This window comes from Somniosus microcephalus, chromosome 18, assembly GCF_052327205.1.
Source record: "Somniosus microcephalus isolate GS21.2 chromosome 18, FLI_Smic_1.0, whole genome shotgun sequence".
In the NCBI taxonomy this organism is placed as follows: domain Eukaryota; kingdom Metazoa; phylum Chordata; class Chondrichthyes; order Squaliformes; family Somniosidae; genus Somniosus; species Somniosus microcephalus.
This window is the reverse complement of record NC_141004.1, coordinates 7,153,796-7,180,361: the sequence shown is the minus strand read 5'-3', so window position 1 is coordinate 7,180,361 and position 26,566 is coordinate 7,153,796. Positions and strand designations below refer to the sequence as shown.

The 26,566-nt window shown below is 47.2% G+C and overlaps 1 protein-coding gene across 1 annotated transcript in view; it reads right to left on the bottom strand.

The window, feature by feature from the left end:
• The window catches only part of LOC147104997 (tyrosine-protein phosphatase non-receptor type 22-like), a 133,501-nt gene that overhangs the window by 79,706 nt on the left and 27,229 nt on the right, over positions 1 to 26,566 (bottom strand). The window contains exons 3-7 of the mRNA XM_086010993.1: positions 18,694 to 18,770; positions 16,360 to 16,455; positions 11,541 to 11,579; positions 3,803 to 3,874; positions 2,137 to 2,196 (exon numbers count right to left, since the gene is read on the bottom strand). Of these exons, the coding sequence (XP_085867119.1) occupies positions 2,137 to 2,196; positions 3,803 to 3,874; positions 11,541 to 11,579; positions 16,360 to 16,455; positions 18,694 to 18,770 (344 nt within the window). The remainder of the gene's footprint in view (positions 1 to 2,136; positions 2,197 to 3,802; positions 3,875 to 11,540; positions 11,580 to 16,359; positions 16,456 to 18,693; positions 18,771 to 26,566) is intronic.

Here is a 26,566-nt window from a genome sequence, read left to right as displayed (position 1 = left end):
CCAATTCCCTTTTGAAAGTTACTATTGAATCTACTTCCACCGCCCTTTCAGGCAGCGCATTCCAGATCACAACAACTCGCTGTGTAAAAAAAATGCTTCCTCATGTCGCCTCTGGTTCATTTGCCAATCACCTTAAGTCTGTGTCCTCTGGTTACTGACCCTCCTGCCAATGGAAACAGTTTCTCCTTATTTACTCTATCAAAACCCTTCATGATTTTGAACCCCTCGATTAAATCACCTTTTAACCTTCTCTGCTCCAAGGAGAACAATTCCAGCTTCTCCAGTCTCTCCACATAACTGAAGTCCTTCAGCCCTGGTACCATTCGAATAACTCTCTGCTGCACCCTCTCCAAGGCCCTATCTTTTGAGATCTTCATTCTTCAACTGAAGTATCCTCCACGTTCTCCTGCCCACACATCCATCGTGCTGCCACCATTCATTTCACATAGACCGTTCACAGGTACATAAGAACATAAGAAATAGGAGCAAGAGTAGGCCAATCGGCCCCTCGAGCCTGCTCCGCCATTCAATAAGATCATGGCTGATCTGATCCTAACCGCCAATCTACTATCACAGAACCATCTCCTGAATCTAACAGAATTAGACACATGAAATAGGAGCAGGATCAGGCTACACGGCCCCTGGGCCCGCTCCGCTACCCACAGGGCCATGTCCGATCCGAACCTAGACTCATGTCCAAATTCCTGCCCGCTCCCCGTAACCCTTAATTCCCTTTACTTCTAGGAAACTGTCTATTTCTGTTTTAAATTTATGTAATGATGTAGCTTCTACAGCTTTTTGGGGCAGCATATTCCATGGACCTACCACCCTCTGAGTGAAGTAGTTCCTCCTCATCTCAGTTTTGAAAGAGCAGCCCCTTATTCTAAGACTATGCCCCCTAGTTCTAGTTTCACCCATCATCGGGAACATCCTCCCCGCATCCACCCGATCCAACCCCTTCACAATCTTATATGTTTCAATAAGATCACCTCTCGTTCTTCTGAACTCCAATGAGTAGAGTCCCAATCTACTCAACCTCTCCTCATATGTCCATCCCCTCATCCCCGGGATTAACCGAGTGAACCTTCTTTGGACGTACAGACAAAAAAGTTGGATTATTCAGTACTGATTGCTGCTCATACCTGCTAGACGAGTATTACTCCAGGAACCTCCATTCTCAATGTTACAGATAGGTAGAAGAACCATCTTTACCACCTCACCCTGTACAACTATCTTCATTTTTCCAAACAAAGATAACTGGGTTTTCCAAGGAGGACACTCCATGTCTAAAGGCACGGAAGGGGAGGGGAGTCATTGTGACATGACATCACAGATGGGAAAAGGGCTTAAAAAGAGTCACTTTTCCCCACTCTTCCCTGAACCTAAAGAAACAAAGATGGCCACTCAAGGTAAGAACAGATGAAGGGACAAGAGACAATGGTGGGGCAGAGCGGGGCGGGGAAGGGGAGAGAAGAATAGGAGGGGTTAGAGAAAGAGTTTGGAGCAAGAGGAAAATGGGAGGGAAGATCAAAATCAGGGTGCAAGACAGAGAATAGAGTGAGAGGGAGAACAGGACAAGAGAAGATAGAGAATGGATGGTAAGAGAGAGGAGAGAAGGCAAGAGAAAGAACACAGCAGAGAGCGGAAGCATTCAGTGTTTTATATTTTTATGCAGAATTGTTTATTTTGTAGTTGAATGTACTCTAGTAGATGTCAGTAGATTTCTTACTGTAATATTAGTGACTGCATCAATGTTATATTAGGTGTGCTGAAAAGTGGAAGAAAAATGGTTGTCCCAAGAAACGGTCAGTTTAAGGGTTAATAACGCAGGTGTGACTGTGGTTACTGACGTAAGAAAACTACTAGGCACTTGGTCTAAGCATTAATCAAAGCTTTAATCAACTGTTTTTCAACATGGAGATCTAGTTGTGTCCTTCACTAGTTCCTGTTAAGGAATGTCCTGAGCAAGCTGGGGCCATGCCCGAGTATTTATACTCTCCCTGGATAGCGCCACCAGCAGGCCGCCCAGTATTATTACATAAGTCATTTTCACATGAATGACAAGATTCCTATCAGTTATTGTGTGTCTTCATCATGATAACCATTAGCTGCAAATCCTTTAATCGTATTACTTACATTTTGGAAGCGAACCTTCAATGTTCTGATGGTATATTCTGGTTTGGCCTTCTCTTCTTCCTGGAGAATGAGAGAGATATTGTAAACCGAGTGAACGGTAATAAAGTGGAGGAGACTCAGACAGCCTGCTCTGTGACAGGGCTGTGGCGCCGTGACATTTTATTTCAATGTGAATGGAATGGGCAGCAAGGTCAGCTGGATTTCACAACCCAACCATCCAGCTGCACACAGGGACTCTCCCACAGTCTCTGCCTGACTCCTCCGAAACTCAAACGGCAGGTCAAGGACACTTGGCTCCCATGTAGTTCAACAAGTCAGTGGGCGAATATCTTAAAGTCGTGACTGAGCTCTTTTGATGGCTCACTGAGACAATCCAGCCGGTAGCTGACCCGTACAGAGCAGGAGGTTCCCAGGCTCGAGTTAGTTATGGGGGTAGTGCAATCCTAGAATCACACAGCACAGAAGGAGGCCGTTCGGCCCATCGTGCCTGTGCCGGCTCTTTGAAAGAGCTCTCCAATGATACCACTCCCATAGCCCTGCACACTTTCCCCTTTCAAATATATATCCAATTCCCTTTTTAAAGTTCGAACATTCTAAAATTCTGACATGATGAAACCTCCACTAAATAAAAACCCCAGCATGAAATGACTGGCTTTCTTTGTGTTTTTTTAAAATATACTTTTGACCTTTTGAAATGTTGATGTCTGAAATATGACAGACACTTTCAATACTTTTCTGTAGACAGATAAAGGAGAATTGAAGCACCAGGCTCTTTTAGAAAGCAGAACAATTGCAAAATGTAAGAATTAGGAGCAGGAGTCGGCCATTCGGCCCCTCGAGCCTGCTCCGCCATTCGGCCCCTTGAGCCTGCTCCGCCATTCGGCCCCTTGAGCCTGCTCCACCATTCGGCCTCTCGAGCCTGCTCTGCCATTCAATAAGATCATAGCTGATCATCGACCTCAACTCCACTTTCCCGCCCGATCCCCATATCCCTTGATTCCCCTAGAGTCCAACAATCTATCGATCTCAGCCTTGAATATACTCAAAGACTGAGCATCCACAGCCCTCGGGGGTAAAGGATTCCAAAGATTCACAACCCTCTGAGTGAAGAAATTCCTCCTCATCTCAGTCTTAAATGGCCGACCCCTTATACTGTGCCTATGACTCCTAGTTCTAGACTCTCCAGCCAGGGGAAACAACCGCTCACCATCTACCCTATCAAGCCCTCTAAGAATTTTATACATTTCAATGAGATCCCCTCTCATTCTTCTAAACTCCAGAGAGTATCGGCCCATTCTACTCAATCTCTCCTCATAGGACAACCCTCTCATCCCAGGAATCAATCTAGTGAACCTTCGTTGCACCGCCTCCAAGGCAAGTATATCCTTCCTTGGGTATGGAGACTAAAACTGTGCACAGTACTCCAGGTGTGGTCTCACCAAGGCCCTGTACAATTGCAGCAAGTCTTCCTTACTCTTATACTCCAACCCCCTTGTAATAAAGGCTAACGTACCATTTGCCTTCTTAATTGCTTGCTGTACCTGCATGCAAAAGCAGATTCGAATGGATCATTTGGGAATATTATAAACAGGGAGCTGAGTCAGAGGGCTGAGTTATAGATAGTCCCACTCATGTAAGAGAATTCACCCACGGTTAAAATACTCACACAAGTAACACAGAAGGGCCCGTCATGATAAGGATCCTCTCCTAAGTTTGCCCAGTATCGCTCACATTTTTTCTAAAAAATAAGGACAAACATAAATGATAGAATCATACAGCACAGAAGGAGGCCATTCGGCCCATCATGCCTGTACCAGCTAGGAACATAGGAACAGGAGGAGGCCATTCAGCCCCTCGAGCCTGTTCTGCCACTCAATGAGATCATGGCTGATCTGTGACCTAACTCCATATACCCGCCTTTGGCCCATATCCCTTAATACCTTTGGTTAACAGAAAGCTATCAATCTCAGATTTAAAGTTAACAATTGATCTAGCACCAATTGCTGTTTGCGGAAGAGAGTTCCAAACTCCTACCACCCTTTGTGTGTCGAAGTGTTTCCTAATTTCACTCCTGAAAGGTCTGGCTCTAATTTTTAGACTCTGCCCCCAGTCCTAGAATCCCCAACCAGCGGAAATAGTTTCTCTCTATCTACCCTATCTGTTCCCCTTAATATCCTGAAAACTTTGATCAAATCACCCCTTAACCTTCTAAATTCTAGGGAATTCAACCCTAGTTTGTGTAATCTCTCATCGTAACTTAACCCTTGGAGTCCGGGTATCATTCTGGTAAACCTGCGCTGCACTCCCTCCAAGGCCAATATATCCTTCCTAAGGTGTGGTGCCCAGAACTGCTCCCAGTGCTCCAGGTGTGGTCTAACCAGGGTTTTGTATAGCTGCAGTATAACTGTGCGGGCCCGGGGCCAGGCGCTGTGTTGTCGGGTGTGCGGATCCGGGGCCAGAGGGTGTGAGGGAACCAGAGGCGGGGAGAGTCAGACACAGAGGACGAGGAGGAGCGCAGCGGTGACAGGCGGTGAGTTCAATAAAAAACCAACCAGCAAGCGGGCGAAAGGTAAAATCAGCCGCTCCGGGTAACTGTGAGACCCGCCATCCTTTCCTACCCTGAGAGGGCGGCGTTGCGAGCAGGAAAGTGTCGGAGGAAAGGCCTCACCTCCCAGGCCGCGGTGTGTGTGGTGTATGTAACCTGTTCCACCTTAAGAGAACTACCTTAAGAGATGTACTACTTTCTCTTGGCTGCTGTATACTGTAATACCGGTGGTGACCACACCGGTATATAAACGTTGTGTAGGGATTTGCTGGGCAGTTCAGCCCTGACCTCCGAATAGTAAAGACCTGTTAAAAGTTATTCTTGTGGTCTGTGTCCAGTGATTTATAATAAGCATAACTGGGACACACAGACTTAACAGTGGCGACGAGTCCGATCTTACCCTGCGGCAGTTTTACATCCAAGGCAGCTTCGTCCTCAGAACGGGCGTCGAGAAGAGGCATCCGCCCTCATCATCCTGCTGAGCACCATCGCACGGGAGGCATCGAGAACCCGGGTTAAAAAGAAAAATTCTGACCACGAAGCCCTCCATCAGCGACAGGCAGTGATCATCCCTTCTACCACGGTGGTGGGTAAGCCGATCAGCGACACGAGCAGAAAGTCGGCCGCGTTGACTGTGGAGTGGGGGAGGGAAAACGGAGGAAAAAGGGCGGAGAACTCGACCACGGCCGGTGAAAAGGGCCGGGCTGCAATCAAGGTCGAGAGGCGCAGCGACTGGGGCAGCTTAAGGCACGAGAGCCGCGGAGAACTCAAACGCAGCCGGTGTAAAGGACCGGCCTGCATGCGGGGCTGAGAGGCGCAACAGCAGGGGAAACGTGAATGCCCACGGGAACCACGGGGGAGTAAAAGCAGCGTCGGGGAATTGAGAACCGCTGGGGAGGCGAGAACGGCAGCAGCACGGCAATCGCCATTGCAGCCAGCGGGGGAAGAAGGCAAACGCGGGAATCCGCCATTGTAGTCGGCGGGGGAAGAAGACGAGCGCGGGAAAGACCGCCAAGCGCGGGAAGCCGCCATTTTAGTAGGCGGGGGAAGAAGACAAGCGCGGGAAGCCGCCATTTTGAGAAAAAGAAAAATTTAAAGAAACTTGCAAGGATGCCTAAACATGGGAACATTAATACCTTTGATAGCGATATCGAAGATTGGACCACGTATGTAGAACGCATGGAAGTTTATTGTAAAGCAAATAATGTACCAGATGATGAGAAAGCACTAACCTTATTAAGCTCAATGGGTGCGAAGACATACGGGCTATTGAAGCACCTTCTATCACCAGATAAACCGGCGGATCAGACTTTCGCGAATATTGTTACTGTCCTGAAAAATCATTTAAACCCCATGCCGCTGATGATAGCGGAACGATTTAAATTTTACAGAAGAACGCAGCTGAAAGACGAAAGCAACGCTGAATTTTTAATTGAACTGCGTAAGCTATCAAAGTACTGTCAGTTTGGAACAGGACTAGCAGATGCGCTGAGAGATAAATTTGTGTGTGGATTGTTAAAAGAAGGAACACAAAAGCGACTGCTTGAGGAGAATGATCTTATGCTTGATAAAGCTGTCACTATTGCAGCATCGCACGAAGCCGCAGCGAGAGGCACAGCGGAAATGCAGCTACGGTCACCGGAACTCAGCACCAATCAAATGGTCTTGGGTACAGTAAAATGTTATCGTTGTGGAAAGACAACGCACGATCAGAACCAGTGCTGGTTCAAAAATCAGGAATGCAGAAAATGTGGCAGGCTTGGTCACATAGCTAAAGTATGTCGGTCAGGAAAGAAGACCAGCAACAAAAAGTCACTGCAGGAAAAGTACAGAAAGGTACACAAGGTGACAGAGAACAGTTCGAACGAACAGAAATCAAATTCAGACTCCAGCAGTAATGAACTGGGTAGTCTAAGAGTACACAATGTTGGTAATGAAGCAGACCTCCAAACAATCTGGGTCACACTTCAGATAGCAGGAGTCCAAGTGAAGATGGAATTGGACATTGGATCGGCATTGACGGTCATGAATAAGCAAGATTACAAAAGGTTATTCCCACATATTCCCCTACGGGATACGGAGATTGTATTGAAAACATACACGGGGCAAAGAGTATACCCCATCGGGAAGATAGAGGTAAAGGTGGTCCACAAGGGCAAAGAAAGCCGAGGAATGGACTTATATGTGCTACCTGAGGGAGGTCCACCACTACTGGGACGGGAGTGGATTAGGAAAATAAATATGGACTGGCATTCCTTAAAAGCACTAATGGTAGATTCCGGTAAAAAAGATGTCAAACCTAAACGATTGTTCAGAATATTGGACGATGCTAAAGAGGTGTTCCAACAGGGACTGGGAACACTGAGAGGAATTACGGCAAACATCAAGGTTGAAGAACATGCAAACCCGAAATTTTTCAAAGCCAGACCGGTACCTTATGCGATACGACCTGCTGTGGAAGCTGAGCTGGAAGGGCTAGAACGTTCAGGAGTACTGTCTAAGGTAGACTGGAGTGAGTGGGCCACACCCATTGTTCCCGTCATGAAGCGTTCTGTGATGAAATATTCCATTCATCACTGCCTGTGACTGTGGTCGGTTTCAGTTTCATTTCCCTTCCCCCAGTTCCGTTTCCTCACCATTGTATTGTATATTGGAATGTGTTGTGTGTAGGGCTCCGCCCATACCTGGCCCCTATGTAAGCAAGCTCAGTCTGGCCTCATATCCAGTACTGCAGCCCTACAGATGGAAGATACCTCTCTCTACTACGTGTTACCTTCTAAGTTAATAAAAGCCTTGTTTTGTTTCGCTAACATCGAGTCTCGGAATTATTGAGGCACATCACGTTCATCGAGCAACAAGCCGGGGGAACCGGGGAAGGTTCGCATCTGTGGAGATTTCAAGATCACTGTTAATCCGGTGCTTCACACGGTGCAGTATCCGCTTCCGCGGATTGAGGATATCTTCGCTTCGTTGTCTGGCGGGAAACACTTCACCAAGATAGACCTGGCGCAGGCGTACTTACAGATGGAAGTTGAGGAAGAGTCACGCCAGTATCTCACGATCAACACGCATAGAGGCTTGTACCGGTATAATAGACTGGTTTTTGGAGTGGCATCGGCTCCAGCAATTTGGCAGAGGGCCATGAAGCAGGTATTACAGGGAATTCTAGGCACACAATGTTACCTGGACGATATTTTGATTACAGGAGATGATGACGAGGAACACCTTGCAAATTTGGAACTGGTGCTCACCAGATTGAAAGAATATGGACTTCGAGTTAATCGCCAGAAATGTGAGTTCTTTCAGAAGCGGATCTCGTACTGTGGTCAGGTCATTGACCAGGAGGGGCTTCATAAGTCTCCTGACAAGATCGAAGCTGTTGTGAAGGCTCCCGCTCCGGATAATGTATCCCAGTTGAGGTCGTTCCTAGGGTTGATTAACTATTACCATAAGTTTCTGCCAAATTTATCCACGGTGCTGCACCCGCTGAACGCTCCTTTGCAGAAGGGAGTACCATGGAAGTGGAGCGAGGACTGTAAGAGGGCCTTTCGCAAAAGCAAGGCATTGATCACCTCAGAGGAAGTGTTGGCTCACTTCAACCCAACGCTGCCTATTCGTTTGGCTTGTGATGCTTCTCCATATGGTATTGGGGCAGTACTCTCACACAAGTTGCCAAATGGCCTGGAGAGGCCAGTTGCGTTCGCATCCAGATCATTGACCTCCGCTGAGCGCAACTATGCTCAGATAGATAGGGAGGCTCTCAGCCTTGTGTGGGGAGTAAAGAAGTTTAATCATTACCTGCAGGGCCAAAAGTTTACGCTTCTGACAGACCACCAGCCGTTGGTATCCATTTTTAACCCTAAAAAGGGTGTTTCGGTGATGACAACACAGAGACTCCAGAGATGGTCCCTTTTCCTAGGGGCACATCAATATCAGATCGAATTCAAAGGTACAAAGCAGCATGGTAATGCTGATGGGCTGTCGCGCCTGCCACTACCTACAGAGGAGGAGGCACCGACGGTTGACCCTGTTGAGTTATTTCACTCGACCATCATCGAATGTTTACCAGTCACCAATGCAAGTATTGAAAGAGAAACCAGGAACGACCCGACACTGTCCCGGGTCTACGAAGTGACAGTGAAGGGAAGGCCAGCACATGGTGATCCACTGTTACCGGCATTCTCAGCAAGACGAGAACAGCTGTCCGTCTGTCAAGGAGCATTGATGTATGGAACAAGGGTGATTATTCCTCCTAAGTTAAGAGAGAGAGTTCTAAAGGAACTGCATGAAGGTCATCTGGGGGGAAGTCAAGATGAAAAGCTTTGCTAGGGCTTATGTGTGGTGGCCGGGTATCGACCAACAGATAGAGGATCTGACGAAAAGCTGCTCAGGGTGCCAAAAAGTGCAAAATGCACCTCCGATTGCACCGCTGCATCCATGGGAATGGCCTTCAACCCCATGGCAACGTGTACATATTGACTTTGCTGGTCCATTCATGGACTCCATGTTTTTAATTGCGGTGGACGCACATTCTAAATGGCCAGAAGTGATTAAGATGACTACCACTACCTCGGAAAAGACGGTCGCGGTGCTAAGAACGATATTTGCAAGAAATGGATTGCCAGAACAAATATGTTCAGACAACGGACCGCAGTTCGTGTCAGAAGAATTCCAGAAATTCATGAAGAAGAATGGGGTGAAACATTATACCTCTGCCCCATATCATCCGGCTACAAACGGGTTGGCCGAGAGATTTGTACAAACGTTCAAAAAAGCAATAAAGTCCATGAGCGAAGATCAGATTCCACTACAACACAAGGTGGACAAATTCCTACTGGCATATCGAAATGCCACTCATGCAGTGACAAACCAAAGTCCTGCCATGATGTTCTATAACAGGAGGTTGCGGTCCAGGTTGGACTTGTTAAAACCAAATGTGCGGAGGGAAGTTGAAAACAAACAGTTCCAGCATATAAATAACAAGACCACTCGGAGTTTCGAAATAGGACAGCCAGTGTTAGCCTGGGACTATAAAAACGAGAAATGGCAATCTGGAACAATTCGGGCCAGACAAGGACCCCTGATGTACACGGTAGATATTGGTGAAAATGTAATACGGCGTCATGCTGACCAACTGGTAGAATCGAGAACAAGGGTCGAACCCATGGTTACGGCAGAGACAACCGTGGAAGAAGTTAGTGAACCTGAAGCATCTACCTCAGAAGTGAATGTACCTGAGGATGATGTCCAATCCATAAGAGATCAACTAGATGAGTCACCCCAGCAACGAGAATCAGAGACCCCTGAAAGGCGTTATCCAACTCGAATCAGGAGGCCTCCTCAGAGACTGAATCTTTGAACTGTTTTGCGTGAAGTTGTATATATATATGTTATTATATTATGTTAAATGGGGATATAACTGTTAAGCTAAAAAGGGAGGATTGTGGTGTATGTAACCTGTTCCACCTTAAGAGAACTACCTTAAGAGATGTACTACTTTCTCTTGGCTGCTGTATACTGTAATACCGGTGGTGACCACACCGGTATATAAGTGTTGTGTAGGGATTTGCTGGGCAGTTCAGCCCTGACCTCCGAATAGTAAAGACCTGTTAAAAGTTATTCTTGTGGTCTGTGTCCAGTGATTTATAATAAGCATAACTGGGACACACAGACTTAACAGTGTGTCTCTTCCCCTCTCCTCCACCCCTCTCTCTCTACTCGCTTCCCTGAGGTGACCGGAGTGGATTCACGCGGTGATTGTGAGGGTGGTGGGGGAGAGAAAGTCCCCCCTGCCCCCGGAGAGATCCGCACTCCTGTCATCAGGGCCACAGCATCGAGAGTCAGCGGCCAGACATCCTACGAAACCCAGGCAATGAGGACCTGCAGGAAGGAGGGAGGAGGACAGTAGGAGTGTGTTTGTGTGTGTGTGTGCTAGGCCGGTGTAGCAGAGCCTGGTCTCCAATCGTCTTGGATCCCCTTGCCATTGGACCAAGACCTTGCTCTGTCAAGCCCGTGTGGTAGCTGGTGTGCAACGGCCACCCCACGTTAAAAGAATTCACACACAGGCATCTTCCACCCTTTAAAATGAAGTTCGGGACCTGGAACATCAGGACCCTCATGGCTCGCATTGGACTCATCAGTCACCTGAGAACTCATTTTTAATGTGGAAGCAAGTCATCCTCGGTTCCGAGGGACTGCCTAAGAAGAAGAAAAGTGTAACTTCCACCCCTTGTATTCTGGTCCTCTAGATATAAAGGCCAGCATTCCATTAGCCTTTTTAAAAGAGCTCTCCAATTAGTCCCACTCCCCTGCTCTTTCCCCATAGCCCCACAAATTTTTTGTTTTCAATTATTTATCCAATTCCCCTTTGAAAGTTACTATTGAATCTGCTTCCAGATCACAACAACTTGTTGAGTGAAAAAAATTCTCATCTCCCCGTGACATTTTTTGTCCATTATTTTATATCTGTGTCCTCTGGTTACCGACCCTCCTTCCAGTGGAAACAGTTTCTCCCTCTGTACTCTATCAAAACCCCTCACAGTTTTGAACACCTCTATTAAATCTCTCATTAACCTTCTCTGCTCTAAGGAGAACAACCCCAGCTTCTCCAGTCTCTCCACATAACTGAATTCCCTCATCACTGGAACCATTTTAATAAATCTCCTCTGCACCCTCTCCAAGGTCCTAGACATCCTTCCTAAAGTGCGGCGCCCAGAATTGAACACAACACTCCAGCTGAGGCCTAATCAGTGATCTATAAAGGTTTAGTGTAACTTCCATGAATAATTATCATTTTATTTTTTAATTCTTCAAAAGACAAAAAGAATAGATGTTGGGGGAGGGACAAATGTCAACTTACCCGTCCCATCTCAAACTCACGACAGGCCATGACCACCACCTGAGAGAATGAGGGAAAAATAAACATATCAGACACAGTTTCTAATATTGAGTGCCAACTCCAGACATGCAATAGCTGCCTATAACAACTTGCAAAATACATGAAGAACGAACTTGCATTTACATAACATCTTTTAAGGGATAAAATGTCCATAAGAAGAGGACACTGGGCACTTGGGAGGAACATTTTGGTGAGCAGTAGGTTTGAGAAGGCTTCTGAACTTGGGGAGAGATGTGACAAGGGATGGGGTTTGGGGAGAGCGTTGTTGCTAAGTGTAGGGTCATCGTGGCCGAAGACCCTGCCGTTGGTGGGGGAGCGGAGGGAGGGGAGGGAAAGAGGGAAAGCACAGTACATCAAAGTCAGAAGAGCAGAGGGTGTGAAGTGGGACAGCGGTCTGCAGAAGGTTGTTGAGGGAGGGTGGAGGATTTGAACGTGTGGATGAGGAATTTGAAATTGATAGACTGGGAACTGGGCAGCCAATGGCGGTTAGTGAGAATAGGGTGATAAATGTGTAGGATTTAGTAATGGGTTAGTATACAAGATGCAAAGTTCTTAATGGGTTGGAGTCTGCCTATGGTTAGATCAGGAGAAGTGTTGGAGAAATCAATTTTGGAGATAACAAAGGTCTTTAGTGGCACTGGGACCGCAGGAAGACAGTGTTATGCAGATAGAAGTAGGCGGTCCCGCACTAGTGGCTTCAGCCTGAGTGAACCTCGAGATAAGTTTACATTTTAAAAATCAAAACAAGTGAATCTCACTCCAGAATATAAAAGTTCCCGGCAGTGGAAACAGGTCCGCCAGGGTGTGACGTGGGCATGTGCGGTCCACAACTGGCATGAGGTTGGGGACTAAGGTGCAAAGCTTCTGATGGAATCCGAGATGGGTCAGCCATGAGCTAACTGAATAGTGGAACAGGCTGGAGGGGCTGAATGGCCTCTTCCTGTTTCTATGGCTTCAGTCTTGTCAGTGTTGAGCTGTTTTGACTCAACCCCAATGATTTGGAACATGGCCGTCATGGTGTTGAGGTTGGTGCCAGAGAGTTAAAGTTGGGCGCCGTTGGTGTCCATACGGAAGCTGATCCCATCCACGGTGCAATGGGGAAGTGGGATAGGCTAAGTGTGTGGGCCCTGGAGGAGAAGCTATTGGAGGAAACGTATTGACAGATAGGAAGGGAACCTTAACTGGGCAGTGCCACACAAGTAGAGCATGAAAGAAAGACAGACTTGCATTTCTATAGCGCCTTTCACAACCTCAGGACATCCCAAAGCGCTTCACAGCCAATGAAGTACCTTTGACGTATAGTCACTGTTGTAATGTAGGAAATGTGACTATTAATCCAAAGATAAACTGTATTTCTAGCTTTATTTAAAACTTCAAAGCCAGGAACACAAAATGTGGAAGCTGTGCTAATTCAAGAACAGAGAAGCGGTGGGCATGGGCTGCCACTGAAAAGGGCAACAACTATTTTTGTCAAGAAGCTTTCTGACAGGCTCAGACCCCGAATGTTCGGTAAATGTATTGTCCTTCTAACCAAAACGATTCTATTGGTAGTTCGGTACATGACAACGTCGTAAACTGATCATGCTGTCCCTGTGATCAGCGGCAAATGGTGCTGCAAAAATGTAGCAGATAAGAATTCCCCTTTAATTGCCGCTCGCTCAGTTTCAAGAGACTTAACTTGTTTTATTTTTATATGAATTGACCAATTCAGCAACGCGGTGGCTGGGGATTTCGCCCTCAGGGTCATTTCTTGGCTGTGCATCTGGACAAAGACCCCAGGGCAGACTCAACTTACCAGACTTCCAGAGACACGGCAATGGACGGAATCATAAAGAAGCCCAATTCCTTCATGTTCAGTTGCTAATTACAGCTCTAGTTCGCAAAATATCATTCTAGGAAGTGGCAACAACATGACGAAAAGATCCCACAGACATCCCAGCAAGTGTTGGATCTAATATTATGCAGTTTGAAAAGAAAGACTTGAATTTCTATAGTGCCTTTCACGACCTCAGGACATCCCAAAGTGCTTTACAGCCAATGAAGTACTTTTTGAAGTGTAGTCACTGTTGTAATGTGGGAAACGTGGCAGCCAATTTGCGCACAGCAAGCTCCCACAAACAGCAATGTGATAATGACCAGATAATCTGTTTTAGTGATGTTGGTTGAGGGATAAATATTGGCCCAGGACACCGGGGAGAACTCCCCCCTGCTCTTCTTCGAAATAGTGCCATGGGATCTTTTACATCCACCCGAGAGAGCAGACGGGGCCTCGGTTTAACATCTCAGCCGAAAGACGGCACCTCCGACAGTGCAGCACTCCCTCAGTACGGCACTGGGAGTGTCAGCCTGCATTTTGTGCTCAAATCTCTGGCGGGGGATAGGTTCCCGGCTTTGTGAACGGTTCAGGAACTGTAAATAAAAGGGCCAGTGAACCCTCACACACACTCAGTCCTGCGGGGTACAGTAGTGTGGTGATTGTGCTGGAATCAAAGAATCATTCAGCACAGAAGAAGAGAGGGGGGGGTCCTGGTGGAGAGAAATCTAGAATGCTAAAGAGAAAAGACAAGGAAGCAGTGCAGGAAAGTGATTGGGGTAAGGATGACCAGATTGTGTCAGGAAGGGACAGAGCGTACAAACAAAGGAGTGCACTAACAAATAGGGTCCGGGTAAGAAAACATGGTAATAAGACAAATAGGGCCACAGTACAAAAAAATGTTAAGATGTCTAAAAATGCTTTAAAAGACAAATCTAAAGGCACTGTATCTGAACGCACGAAGCATTCGTAATAAGGTAGACGAATTAACAGCGCAAATAGATGTAAACGGAATAGATATAATTGCGATTACGGAGACGTGGCTGCAGGGTGACCAAGGCTGGGAGCTGAATATCCAAGGATATTCGATATTTAGGAAGGACAGGTGAAAATGAAAAGGAGGTGGGGTGGCCTTGTTAGTAAAGATGAAATTCAGAGCAATAGTGAGAAAGGATATTGGCTCAGAAAATCAAGATGTAGAATCAGTCAGGGTGGAGCTAAGAAGCACCAAGGGGCAGAAAACATTGGTGGGAGTTGTCTATAGGCCTCCAAACAGTAGTGGTAATGTAGGGGACGGCATCAAACAGGAAATTAGAGATGCATGTAACAAGGGTACTACAGTAATCATGGGTGACTTTAATCTACATATAGACTGGCCAAACCAAATTAGCAATAATACTGTGGAGGATGAATTCCTGGAGTGTGTACGAGATGGTTTTTTAGACCAGTACGTTGAGGAGCCAACTAGGGAACAGGCTATCCTAGATTGGGTATTGTGCAATCAGAAGGGGTTAATTAATAATCTTGTTGTGCGGGGTCCTTTAGGGAAGAGTGACCATAACATGACAGAATTCTTCATTAAGATGGAAAGTGAAGTCCAATCCGAAACTAGGGTCCTAAATCTAAACAAAGGAAACTACGAAGGTATGAGGAGAGAGTTGGCTATGATAGATTGGGGAGCTTCATTAAAAGGCATGACGGTGGATTGGCAATGGCTAACATTTAAGGAACGAATGCATGAATTGCAACAGTTCCTTTCTGGCGCAAAAACACAAAAGGAAAAGCGGCCCAACCATGGCTAACAAAAGAAATTAAGGATAGTATTAGATCTAAAGAGGAGTCATATAAAGTCGCCAGAAAAAGTAGCAAGCCTGAGGATTGGGAGCCGTTTAGAGTTCAGCAAAAAAGGACCAGGAGATTGATTAAGAGGGGAAAAATAGAATATGAGAGTAAACTTGCAAGGAACATAAAAGTGGACTGTAAAAGCTCTTACAATTATGTAAAAAGAAAAAGATTAGTGAAGACAAATGTCAGAAATGGGAGAATTTATAATGGGGAACAAGGAAATGGTAGCGCAATTAAACGAATACTTTGGTTCTGTGTTCACGGAAGAGGAAACAAATAACTTCCCAGAAATGCTAATGAACCAAGGGTCTAGTGAGAAGGAGGAATTAAAGGAAATTAGTATCAGTAAAAAAAAGTGCTGGAGAAATTAATGGAACTGAAAGCTGATAAATCCCCAGGGCCTGATAATCTGCATCCCAGAGTAATAAAAGAGGTAGCCATGGAAATAGTGGATGCATTGGTTATCATCTTCCAAAATTCTATAGATTATGGAACAGTTCCTGCAGATTGGAGGGTGGCAAATTCAGTTTAAAAACAAATCAGGAAATAAAGAGCTGGGATCAGTAATGGTGACCATGAAACTATCGGATTACCGTAAAAACCCAACTGGTTCACTCATGTCCCTTTAGGGAAGGAAGCCTGCCGTCCTTACCTGGTCCGGGCCCATACGTGACTCCAGTCCCACACCAACGTGGTTGACTCTTAACTGTCCTCCGATGTGGCCTGGAGGGCCAATTATTCGTATCAGATCAGGGCAGCGAGGGAAGGGCAGTAAATGCAGGCCTTGCCAGCGAATTAATAATAATTTTTAAAATACTCAATATTGAGAATTACAAAGCAATTAGTAGTACTTGCTTAAAACCTGTTACATCTCTAACTTTTTCCAGTTCTGATGAAAGGTTATCGACCTGAAACGTTAACTCTGTTTCTCTCTTCACAGGTGCTGCCTGACCTGCCGAGCGTTTCCGGCATTTTCTCTTTTTATTTTGGATTCCCAGCATCCGCGGTATTTTGTTTTAGTTGAGAATTACGATATTGTTTAGTCAGGATATTTTGCTTGAAGTCCACATATTCCGGGTAGTATGGCTTTCAAATATTAGTCTGAACAAATAGAAAACTTACTAGGACGTTATACTCCCACAGCATCCTCCAGAAGTCTGTCACTGTATGGGGCAAAGGACCTTGCGTAGCTATATAGGCTTCTGGCCCATACACTCCCTTGGAGAGAAAACCATTTATAAATGTCAGCCATTGTAAATTGACCACTGCAATATAAGCTCTACCAATTGAGCAATAAGTCACAGAATATAATATCAAAACAAAGCGCATGTTTTGCGAGAGATATAGTTTGAGATGTAGCGATCTACTCTCAGGCTTGTTACACTGCTAAAATAGTGAGGTCAATGTCAGCTTGGCTTAGCCCAGCACCACTCTCTGAGTTTCAGCCCCTTGAGCAGGTAGTCTAGGGTTGCACGCTGCACCGGACAAGGTGCTCAATGTAATACTGAGAGAGTTCTGCGTCATCATAGAATCAGAGAAATTTACGGCACAGAAGGAGGCCATCATGTATGTGCCGGCCGAAAAAGAGCTCTCCAGCCTACTCCCACTTTCCAGCTCTCGGTCCGTAGCCCTGTTGGTTACGGCACTTCAAGTGCATATCCAAGTACTTTTTAAATGTGATGAGGGTTTCTGCCTCTACCACCCTTTCAGGTAGTGAGTTCCAGACCCCCACCACCCTCTGGGTGAAAAAAGGTTCTCCTCAACTCCCCTCTAATCCTTCTACCAATTACTTTAAATCTCTGCCCCCTGGTTATTGACCTCTCTGCTAAGGGAAATAGGTCCTTCCTATCCACTCTATCTCGGCCCCTCATCATTTTATACACCTCAAATCAAGTCTCCCCTCAGCCTCCTCTGTTCCAAAGAAAACAACCCCAGCCGATCCAATCTTTCCTCGTAGCTAAAATTCTCCAGTCCTGGCAACATCCTCGTAAATCTCTCTGTACCCCCTCTAGTGCGATCACATGTTTCCTGTAATGTGGTGACCAGAACTGCACGCAGTACTCTAGCGGCCTAACTCGTGTTTTATGCAGTTTAAATATGACAGCTTTCACATGATATGTTAAACCACAGCCCCCTTGAGCGCAATCAATCTCTCCATTAAATATTGCAGTTGTTTTAACTCTATTTGTCAATGCTTTTCTCCAGTTTACCTTCCTTCGCTCCATCTTCATTCCTTCATAGTTGTCTCTTTTTCCCAGTCTATTATTTTGGTCTTAATATTATTTATATCTTTCAATCATTATCTTAAACATTATCATATATTGTGATCACTATTCCCTAGATGTTCTCCCATGTTTACTTCTCTTATTTGCTCTGGTTAATTTCTCATTAATAGGTCTATCAATACTTCTTCTCCTGTTGGGCTTCTTACATATTGGGTCAGAAAGGAGTCTTATACACACTGTAAAAATTCCATCCCCTTCCACTCCCTCTCCCTGCCAGTTTATTTAGGGTTAGTTGAAATCTCCCATGATTATGATTCTATGATTTTTACTCATTTAACCTACGTATTTCTCCCTCCACTTCCTTTCCACGAATTTGGTGGTCTGCAGTGTGTCTGTAATTGTGTGACTGATCCCTTCCTATCCTTTATCTCAATCCATATTCTGTCTCTATCTCTTTGTTAGTTATGTCCTTTCTTGCTCCAGCCATTATGTTATTTCTGATTAGTACAGTTACCCCGCCTCCCCCTTCTTCCTTCTCTATCATTTCTAAATACACTATAGCCTGCAATATTTAATTGCCAATCCTGTTCTGTCTGCAGCTATGTTTCCGATTTCATCGGTTTCCTCACTTCTAATTATTGCCTCCAATGCACCTGTTTTGTTGCTAATCATAGACTGATACAGCACAGAAGGAGGCCATTCGGCCCATCGTGTCTGTGCCGGCTCTTTGAAAGAGCTCTCCAATTAGCCCCACTCCCCCCTGCTCTTTCCCCAGAGCCCTGCAAATCTCTCCTTCAAGTATTTATCCAATTCCCTTTTGAAAGTTACTATTGAATCTGCTTCCACCGCCCTTTCAGGCAGCGCGTTCCAGATCACAACAACTCGCTGCGTAAAAAAAAGTGTTTCCTCATCTCCTGTGGTTTTTTTGCCAATTATCTTAAATCTGTGTCCTCTGGTTACTGACCCTCCTGCCACTGGAAACAGTTTCTCCTTATTTACTCTATCAAAACCCTTCATGATTTTGAACACCTCGATTAAATCTCCCCTTAACCTTCTTTTCTCTAAGAAGAACAATCCCAACTTCTCCAGTCTATTACCGTTCCCCGTCAGTGTCAAGCACCTTTCCCCATCCCCACTAAATCGACAGTGGTGCTGGTTTGATTGAAAATTGTTTCGACTGAAATGCATTGGCCATTTTTTTTGGCAAGGTTTCCATTTAGAAAGTGCCTACCTTGATGAAACTCGCATTGATATAATCAGAGTCACTGTCGGAAATTATCAGTGACAGCTGCACTCGGCTGTGATCAACTGAAAAACAGAATGCAAATTAATCACACACGCAACACACTTTTTCCATTTCCTCGTTCTGCCCATCTAGCTCAGAGGAGCTGTGCTACTTATTTAACCCAGGGCCTGCTGTAGTTTCCATCAACTTGGCAAGTTCAGAAGTTTAAAATCAACGAGCCGGTGACTACCTGCTCAGGGTAGGCGCGAAGTAGATGATCCAACAACAACAGGCCTTTTAAATGGGGCAGAGGTCATCTTCTGGAGGTAGAAATTATGCTGGAACAGGCAGCTGGCAATAGGTTCCCCCTTGGAGTCTGCAGAGCAGGCTGTGATAGGGCTGAGTCTCTGCCCCACAATCTGCTCCCAGCACTGCTAGCTATCACAGGAACACAGGAATTACTAGGCAGAAAATGACCAGGGTCCCTCTAGTTCACCTTCTCCCATCCTGGGCGTCACATGATACAATAATGGAGTTGTTGACCAATCACAGCGATCAATCCCCATCAATGAGTCTCCAACAGAGCCAGACATGAGGCGAGGAAAATCCCCAGTGGGGGAGAGCTTTGGGAACCAGAGGTCCAGAGTCACCTGTTCCTCCCGAGCACGCTGCACTCCCCACATGGCACGTCTCACATTACTCAGATACTGGAGCCCAGAATGGTATTTTCTGAAAGAAATTTATCTCATTTGCATCTGCATGAACAACACGAACTGCTTCCACCGTCTCCCAAGGAAACCGGTTCTATAGATTGACAACAACAACAACAACTTGTATTTATATAGCGCCTTTAATGTAGTAAAACGTCCAAAGGCGCTTTACAGGAGCATTATCAAACAAAATTTGACACCGAGCCACAATTAGATGATATTAGGGCAGGTGACCAAAAGCTTGGTCAAAGAGGTAGGTTTTAAGGAGCGTCTTAAAGGAGGAGAGAGAGGCGGAGAGGTTTAGGGAGGGAATTCCAGAGCTTAGGGCCCAGGCAGCTGAAGGCACGGCTGCCAATGGTGGAGCGATGGAAATCGGGGGATGTTCAAGAGGCCAGAATTAAAGGAGCACAGAGATCTCGGAGGGTTGTGGGGCTGGAGGAGATTACAGAGATAGGGATGGGCGGGGCCATGGGGGGATTTGAAAACAAGGATGAAAATTTCATTGGCTCACTTTCCGTAGATTAGTTTTGAATTTACCCCCCTTTCAAGCGCAGGCCGTATCCTCTGGGTCTACTGTTCTGGACACGGAGAGACAGCTCGTCAGGGTTGACGTGATCCAGTCCCTTTAGAATCCTAAAAAGACAATCACATCGCCACTCAACCTTCTCTTTTCCAGTGAGAACAAGCCTGATTTACATAATCGCGCCTCACAATCCAATCCCTCAATCATTCTGGTTGCTCTATTCTATATTCTCTCAATAGCTGCTGTGTCCTTTTTACACTGTGGTGGCTCGAACTGTACACAGGATTCTAAATGTGATTGCACCAATGATTTCTAAAGTCTATCATTTGAAGGCGACAGGCTCGTAACCACAAATATATGTTCACAGATGTGTTACCTTGCCAGACTTTTTAGCCACAGAATAGAATTCAGGTTGCGGTCAACTCTACACGGGAGCCTAATGAAAGCAAAGATCATCAGAGAATTGGAGATAACAAGCAGCAGGAAACAAACTCCGCGCACTGACAAACAGCGAGAGAACATCAAACCCCACAGGTTCAATTTAAGAAAGGAAGAACTTCCATACCTTGCATTATATCGCACCTTTCACCACCTCAGGACGTCCCAAAGCGCTTTACATAAGAACATAAGAAACATAAGACGTAGGAGCAGGAGTCGGCCATTCGGCCCCTCGAGCCTGCTCCGCCATTCAATGAGATCATGGCTGATCTGATCTTGGCCTCAGCTCCACTTTTCTGCCTGTTCCCCATAACCCTCGACTCCCCTGTAGTTCAAATATCTGTCAATCTCAGCCTTGAATATATTCACTGACCCAGCCTCCACAGCTCTCTGGGGTAGAGAATTCCAAGGCCTAGAAATTTGGTTGTTTGCGCAAACGGTTAGCGCCTAAAGAGACCGAGAATTGGGCCGTTACCTAATGTTGGGGCGGGCGCAATGAAGATAGCGACAACTCCCATATTGACTATACATTTAACGCCTGCGCTAAGTGTTTGCGCGCGCCCGCGAGCGCAAGCAGATCATGACGTCATTTCATTGTGCAACGCCTTTTAGGGGCGCCTGAGCAGATATTGGGTGGCGCCCGGAGCCTTTACGCCTAGCGCTATTAGTGACAGTTCGAAGGAGCGTTAGCAGGCCCTTCTCGGAGTCGGGGGGCGCTATTTAAAGGGGACAGCTCTAGTACAGAAGCTTCAGCCACTTGGCCTGTTCATTGCGATCGTTGGTGGAGAGAGTTGGTGAGCTACTGTGGAGCAGAGTTTTTGGAATTTAGCATTAGAGTACTTGGGACCCTCAAACCTGTCCGGAGCAGTTGGAGCACTAGACCTAACAGCCTTTTGACCAACTGGCATCGGAATGGGAGATGCTTTGGAGGGCGACGGCCTCATGGCCGAACACTATGAAGGGGCAGAGAGACGGCGGGAGAGGGGGCTGGGATTGGCTAGAAGGAGGAGGGGCAATGGAGGTCAGCCAATCCGAGGGTATGCTGCGAGGGTCTTTAGGCAGCAGGTGTCATACCTTGACATGTCGGAGGAGCAGTGTGTGCGAAGGCTCCGAATCGGGAGGGACGTTGTTACTGAGCTGTGCCACCTGCTTGCTGAGGATCTGCAGCCGCGTCTACGGTGCATGACCTCTCTGTCGGTGGCCGCTAAATTGACTGTTGCCCTCAATTTTTATGGCAACGGATCCTTTCAGTGAGCCATTGGGGACATTGCGAATATCTCTCAGGTTGCAGTCCACTGCTGCATCCGGCAAGTTACAGCTGCCCTTTATAGGCGAAGGCGTCAATTCATCATCTTCCCTCTGACCCTGGAGAAGCAGGCGGAGGAGGAGGAGGAGGAGGATGGAAGGGCTCCTGAAAGTGGAAGGGGCATCCGTCACAGGCTCACGAGGACTCGTATCGAGGCCCCTCTGGCGGAATGATGAGTGTCTTAACTGCTGCGCACTTTGGATGTTTCAAAGCCTCTGAAGGCCAGCATCACTGTAATTAGTCACGTACACCATAGCACATTTAAACTTCTCTTTATTGTCACAAAAGTCTTTCATTACAGCAAAACAACGTCATGTCAACAGAAACCATAACTAACAAAATAACAGTTAACTCTTCGGCAAAGCCACAAAACTAAACAAACTATTTCCAACAATTCCAACAGGTGAGGGTCTCCTTGATTTTGGCCAAAGAAACGTTTCAGCACCTCCCTCTACTGCTGGCCCCTTGATGGAGAACAACTTCTCTTTCACAGTCGGCCCCTTCCCTCCCTGCTGCTCCTACGTAATTGAACCCCAGTGGCAGGGTCAAGGCTGGGGGACGCCTGCTGACTGTGTGGAAGCGCAGAAGCCCCGAGGGACGGCCTGGCCGACCTCTGGGCTTGGAGGGTGCGGACGCAGGATGCTTGATCTGAGCATGGCTGGAAGCAGTGTGCCCTGCAGGTGGTGGCAGCTGCACTGCAGACGTGCCAGCGCTGGCATGTGGAATGGTCACCTGCCGAGAGAGGACACCTGCACCATTGTCGGACGACACACTGGCTCTCTGAGGGGACCGGCTCGGCTCATCCGCCACAATCGCATGCTCCACTGATTCCTGGCCTTGTATGGGACTGGAAGGGCCCGGGGTGATCCTAGCTGATGCAGATAGGGTGGCTGCAGTGAGAGTTCGCGTTGCCTCAATCTGGGTGTGGACGAGGCCGGCAAGTGACTGCATGGCAGCAGTGAGGACCTGTGAGCCAGGTGCCAGTGCTTCGGAGAAGCCCTGGACAGTTCTTTCCATTGCTTCGGACAAGGCCGGTGCCGACCGCTCCACTGCCTCGGACAAGCCCTGGACAGACCTTTCCAGGGATTGTCCGAAGCCCTGAACAGTCCTTTCCATAGCGGCCTCGAAGCCCTGGACAGTCCTCTCCATTGTTGGCCCAAAGCCCTCGACAGACCTCTCCATTGTTGCCCCGAAGCCCTGGAGAGTCCTGTCCATTGTTGCCCCGAAGCCCTGGAGAGTCCTGTCCATTGTTGCCCCGAAGCCCTGGAGAGTCCTCTCCATTGTTGCCCCGAAGTCCAACACACTCTTTGCCAGTGTATCTATTGACTGAGGCATCCTCCCCACTGCAGCCATCAGCTCAGTGTGCCTGAGCCGGGCCTGGGTGCTCATTTCAGCCAGGCGACGCACCTCCTCTGCAATCTGTGCAGCAGTCATCACTACCTGCCTTGCCCTCCGGGGAGACGGTGGCCGAACTTGCCTACCCCCCTTGCGTTGCTGCATGCCGCTTGTTCCGGCAACTACCTGATCCTCAGAGCACCCCCCCTCCCCTCCAGGGAACTACTATCCCCAGTCTGTAGATGTGTATGCTCCCCTGAGATTGAAATGGATGGTCCAGCTTCCTCCTGATCCTCGCCTCCGGAAGCACTGGCACTGTCAGCTTCAGGGCGTTGAGCCCCAGTTGGTGATGCATCATCTAAAAGCAGGGCGGTGGAAGAGTGGCTTTAGCAAAAGGACAGGTTGGTGGAAAGGCATGCCAGATTGCGGCACACTGAGGAAGCATGCTGGCGGGGGGACCAAGTGGAAGGAGACAGCTGCAAAAGGTGAGAGCCTTACCCTCCCTGTCGAGAATGGGGTCGGCAGCTGCAGTGGTAACAGGACCAGACAGACGTCCTCCAAGAATCTGGTGCACTCTCTCCTCGAGTGACCACTTTTGGAGGTCCGCCACCGGTTCGACGCTGCTCCTTTCGCATCGTCGCCAGCTTGGACTGCAGGGGAAAGAAGGGGAAGTTCTGTAACATGATGCCTTGAGAGATCATCTCATGCCCCCCATGGTGCAAGAGCCCTTACATGAGGCCTTGAGAGATCATCTCATGACCCCCATGGTGCAAGGGCCCTTACATGTGGCCTTGAGTGAAATGTCCATGTGTGTGCCCAGAAAGGGCCATGGGTGCTTGCTGACAGATGGCCATTGGGGCATCATGGCAACAGGGTCCTCGAAGTTAGGTGCAGATGGAGGGAATCAGAAGTTTGCATAACCAACACTCACCCTAACGACCTGAGTGAGGTCGTTGAATTTCTTCCTGCACTGAACAGGGGTCCTGGTCGCCATGCTGTTGGAGTTGACCCTCTGAGAAACCTCCCTCCAAGATCGCCGGTAAGCCTTTTGATTCGGCCTCTTGCCATTGTCAGGATACAGAACATCTCGACGGCGCTCAACTGCAGACACCAACTGGTCCAGAGCCTCAGTGCTGAAGCGCTTCGCTCTCTGTCTCACCTTCTCCATCCTCACCAAGTTTCTTGCGCCAGAGAAGGGCGAGCGCCAATTCTGAGGCCTACAGGACGTTGAGTGTGGCAGCTCAGGCTGACTGACCCACCCCTTTAAGAGCCAGCCGGCGCCTGGAAGTCTCGTGGTTTCCGGTAATTGAGATCACCTGCGCTGCGCCCGTCCGCGCCGATATTGGGTAGCGCCTGAACTTTTGCGCCTTGGGAGCCCCGTGCAACGTCTGAGTTCGCGCCTCAATCCCCTTTGGGGGCGATGCAACCCAATATCTCGCCAGGCAGCGATAAGTTTCGTCTGGCTATAAACTTTGCGCAGCGCCAGTTCTAACGCCTCAAGCGGGGCTGTACCCAATTTCTAGGCCCAAAGATTCACAACCCTCAGAGAAGAAATTCCTCCTCATCTCCATCTTAAATGGCTGACACCTTATTCTGAAACTGTGCCCCCGAGTTCTAGATTCCCCCACGAGGGGAAACATCCTCTCTGCATCTACCCTGTCGAGCCCCCTCAGAATCTTATATGTTTCAATAAGATCACCTCTCATTCTTCTAAACTCCAATGAGTATAGGCCCAACCTGCTCAACCTTTCCTCATAAGACAACCCCTTCATCTCAGGAATCAACCTCGTGATCCTTCTCTGAACTGCCTCCAATGCAAGTATATCCCTCCTTAAATAAGGAGACCGAAACTGTACGCAGTACTCCAGGTGTGGTCTCACCAGTGCCCTGTACAGTTGTAGCAGGACTTCCTACTTTTATACTCCATCCCCCTTGCAATAAAGGCCAACATTCCATTTGCCTTCCTAATTACTTGCTGTACCTGCATCCTAACTTTTTGTGTTTCATGTACAAGGACACCCAGATTCCTCTGTAGCGCAGCATTCTGTCGTCTCTCTCCATTTAAATAATAATTTGCTTTTCTATTCTTCCTACCAAAATGGATAACCTCACATTACAGCCAATGAAGTACTTTTGGAGTGTAGTCACTGTAGTGTATGTACCTTTAAGAGGAACTATGTTTTTGAAGCCCCTGTATACTGTAGTACCAGTAGTAACCACTCAGGTATATAAGCCTGTATAGCGTCTTGTGTAGTTAGTTCACCTCCAGACTTTGTTCAGTAAACACTTGTTAAATCAACTCCTGCATTCCGTGTCTCCATTAACACACGGATCTAACAGTCACAGCAGTGTGATAATGACCAGATTATTGTTTTTTGTAAAGCAACGCCTCGATTTCAAAATTCTCATCCTTTTTTGCAAATCCCTCCATGGCCTCACCCTTCCGTACCTCTGTAATCTCCTCCAGCCCCACAACCCCCCCCCCCCCCCCCCCGAGATATCGGCGCTCCTCTAATTCTGCCCTCTTGAGCATCCCTGATTATAATCACTCAACCATTGGCGGCCGTGCCTTCTGTTGTCTAGGCCCTGAGGAATTCCCTGCCTAAACCTCTCCGCCTCTCCAACTCTCTTTCCTCCTTTAAGACGCTCCTTAAAACCTACCTCTTTGACCAAGTTTTTGGTCACCTGCCCTAATTTCTCCTTATGTGGCTCGGTGTCAAATTTAATGGCCCAGTAATTCCTCTCCCAACGCGTGAGTACGGACGGGGTACTCACACGTGTGCCCGGAGGAATTGCCGGTTTTCAGCATGCACAGCGCATGCGGGGAAAACCGGCATTTCCTCTCCTCTGACCCAAGGGGTTAAGCGGCTGAACGCGTGCGCGCAGGAGTCTGCGCGTGCGACTTGGGTTTCCTTTATTTTTAGAGAGTTGCGCATGTGTAAAGGCCTCCGGTTTTTACGCATTGAAAAACCACACGTAAGTACTTAGTTTTACAGGTAAGTGGTCTATTAATACAATTTATCAAAAAGTTTTCCACAGGTTTATTATTTTTAAAGAATTTGCAGTAAGGTAAGTTTAGTTTTAGCCCTGATTTTTTATATAATAATTTTTTTCAAATTTTAAAATTATTGTTTAAAATAGTTTTTTACAGTTATTTATGGTTCATTTAAGTAGTGCGATGTTTTTTAAAATTTTCTTTCAAGTTTAAGTAGTGTTTTGGGGCCAGGAGTTTTCATGAGTTTGACAGTTCTCACTATCAAGCTCATGAATGAACTTTTGCAACCTCCCATTGGTTGCCCTGTGCTCACGTGATCCCAGCCGGCTCATCGCACTAAGTACGCCGCTGGGTCACGCACGCACAGCGCGGCAGGACCTCAAGCGGGCCAGTGAGAGGAAATGCAATGCGGGCCAGGATTGAAATGTCAGCGCGCCGGGTAAGTGCACATCGGGGGCTTGCACGCGAGGCAAGCTCCTGATCCTAATTTCAGGGCCGTTGTCTTATAATATTCCTGTGAAGCGCCTTGGGACGTCTAACTACGTTAAAGACGCTATATAAATACAAGTTGT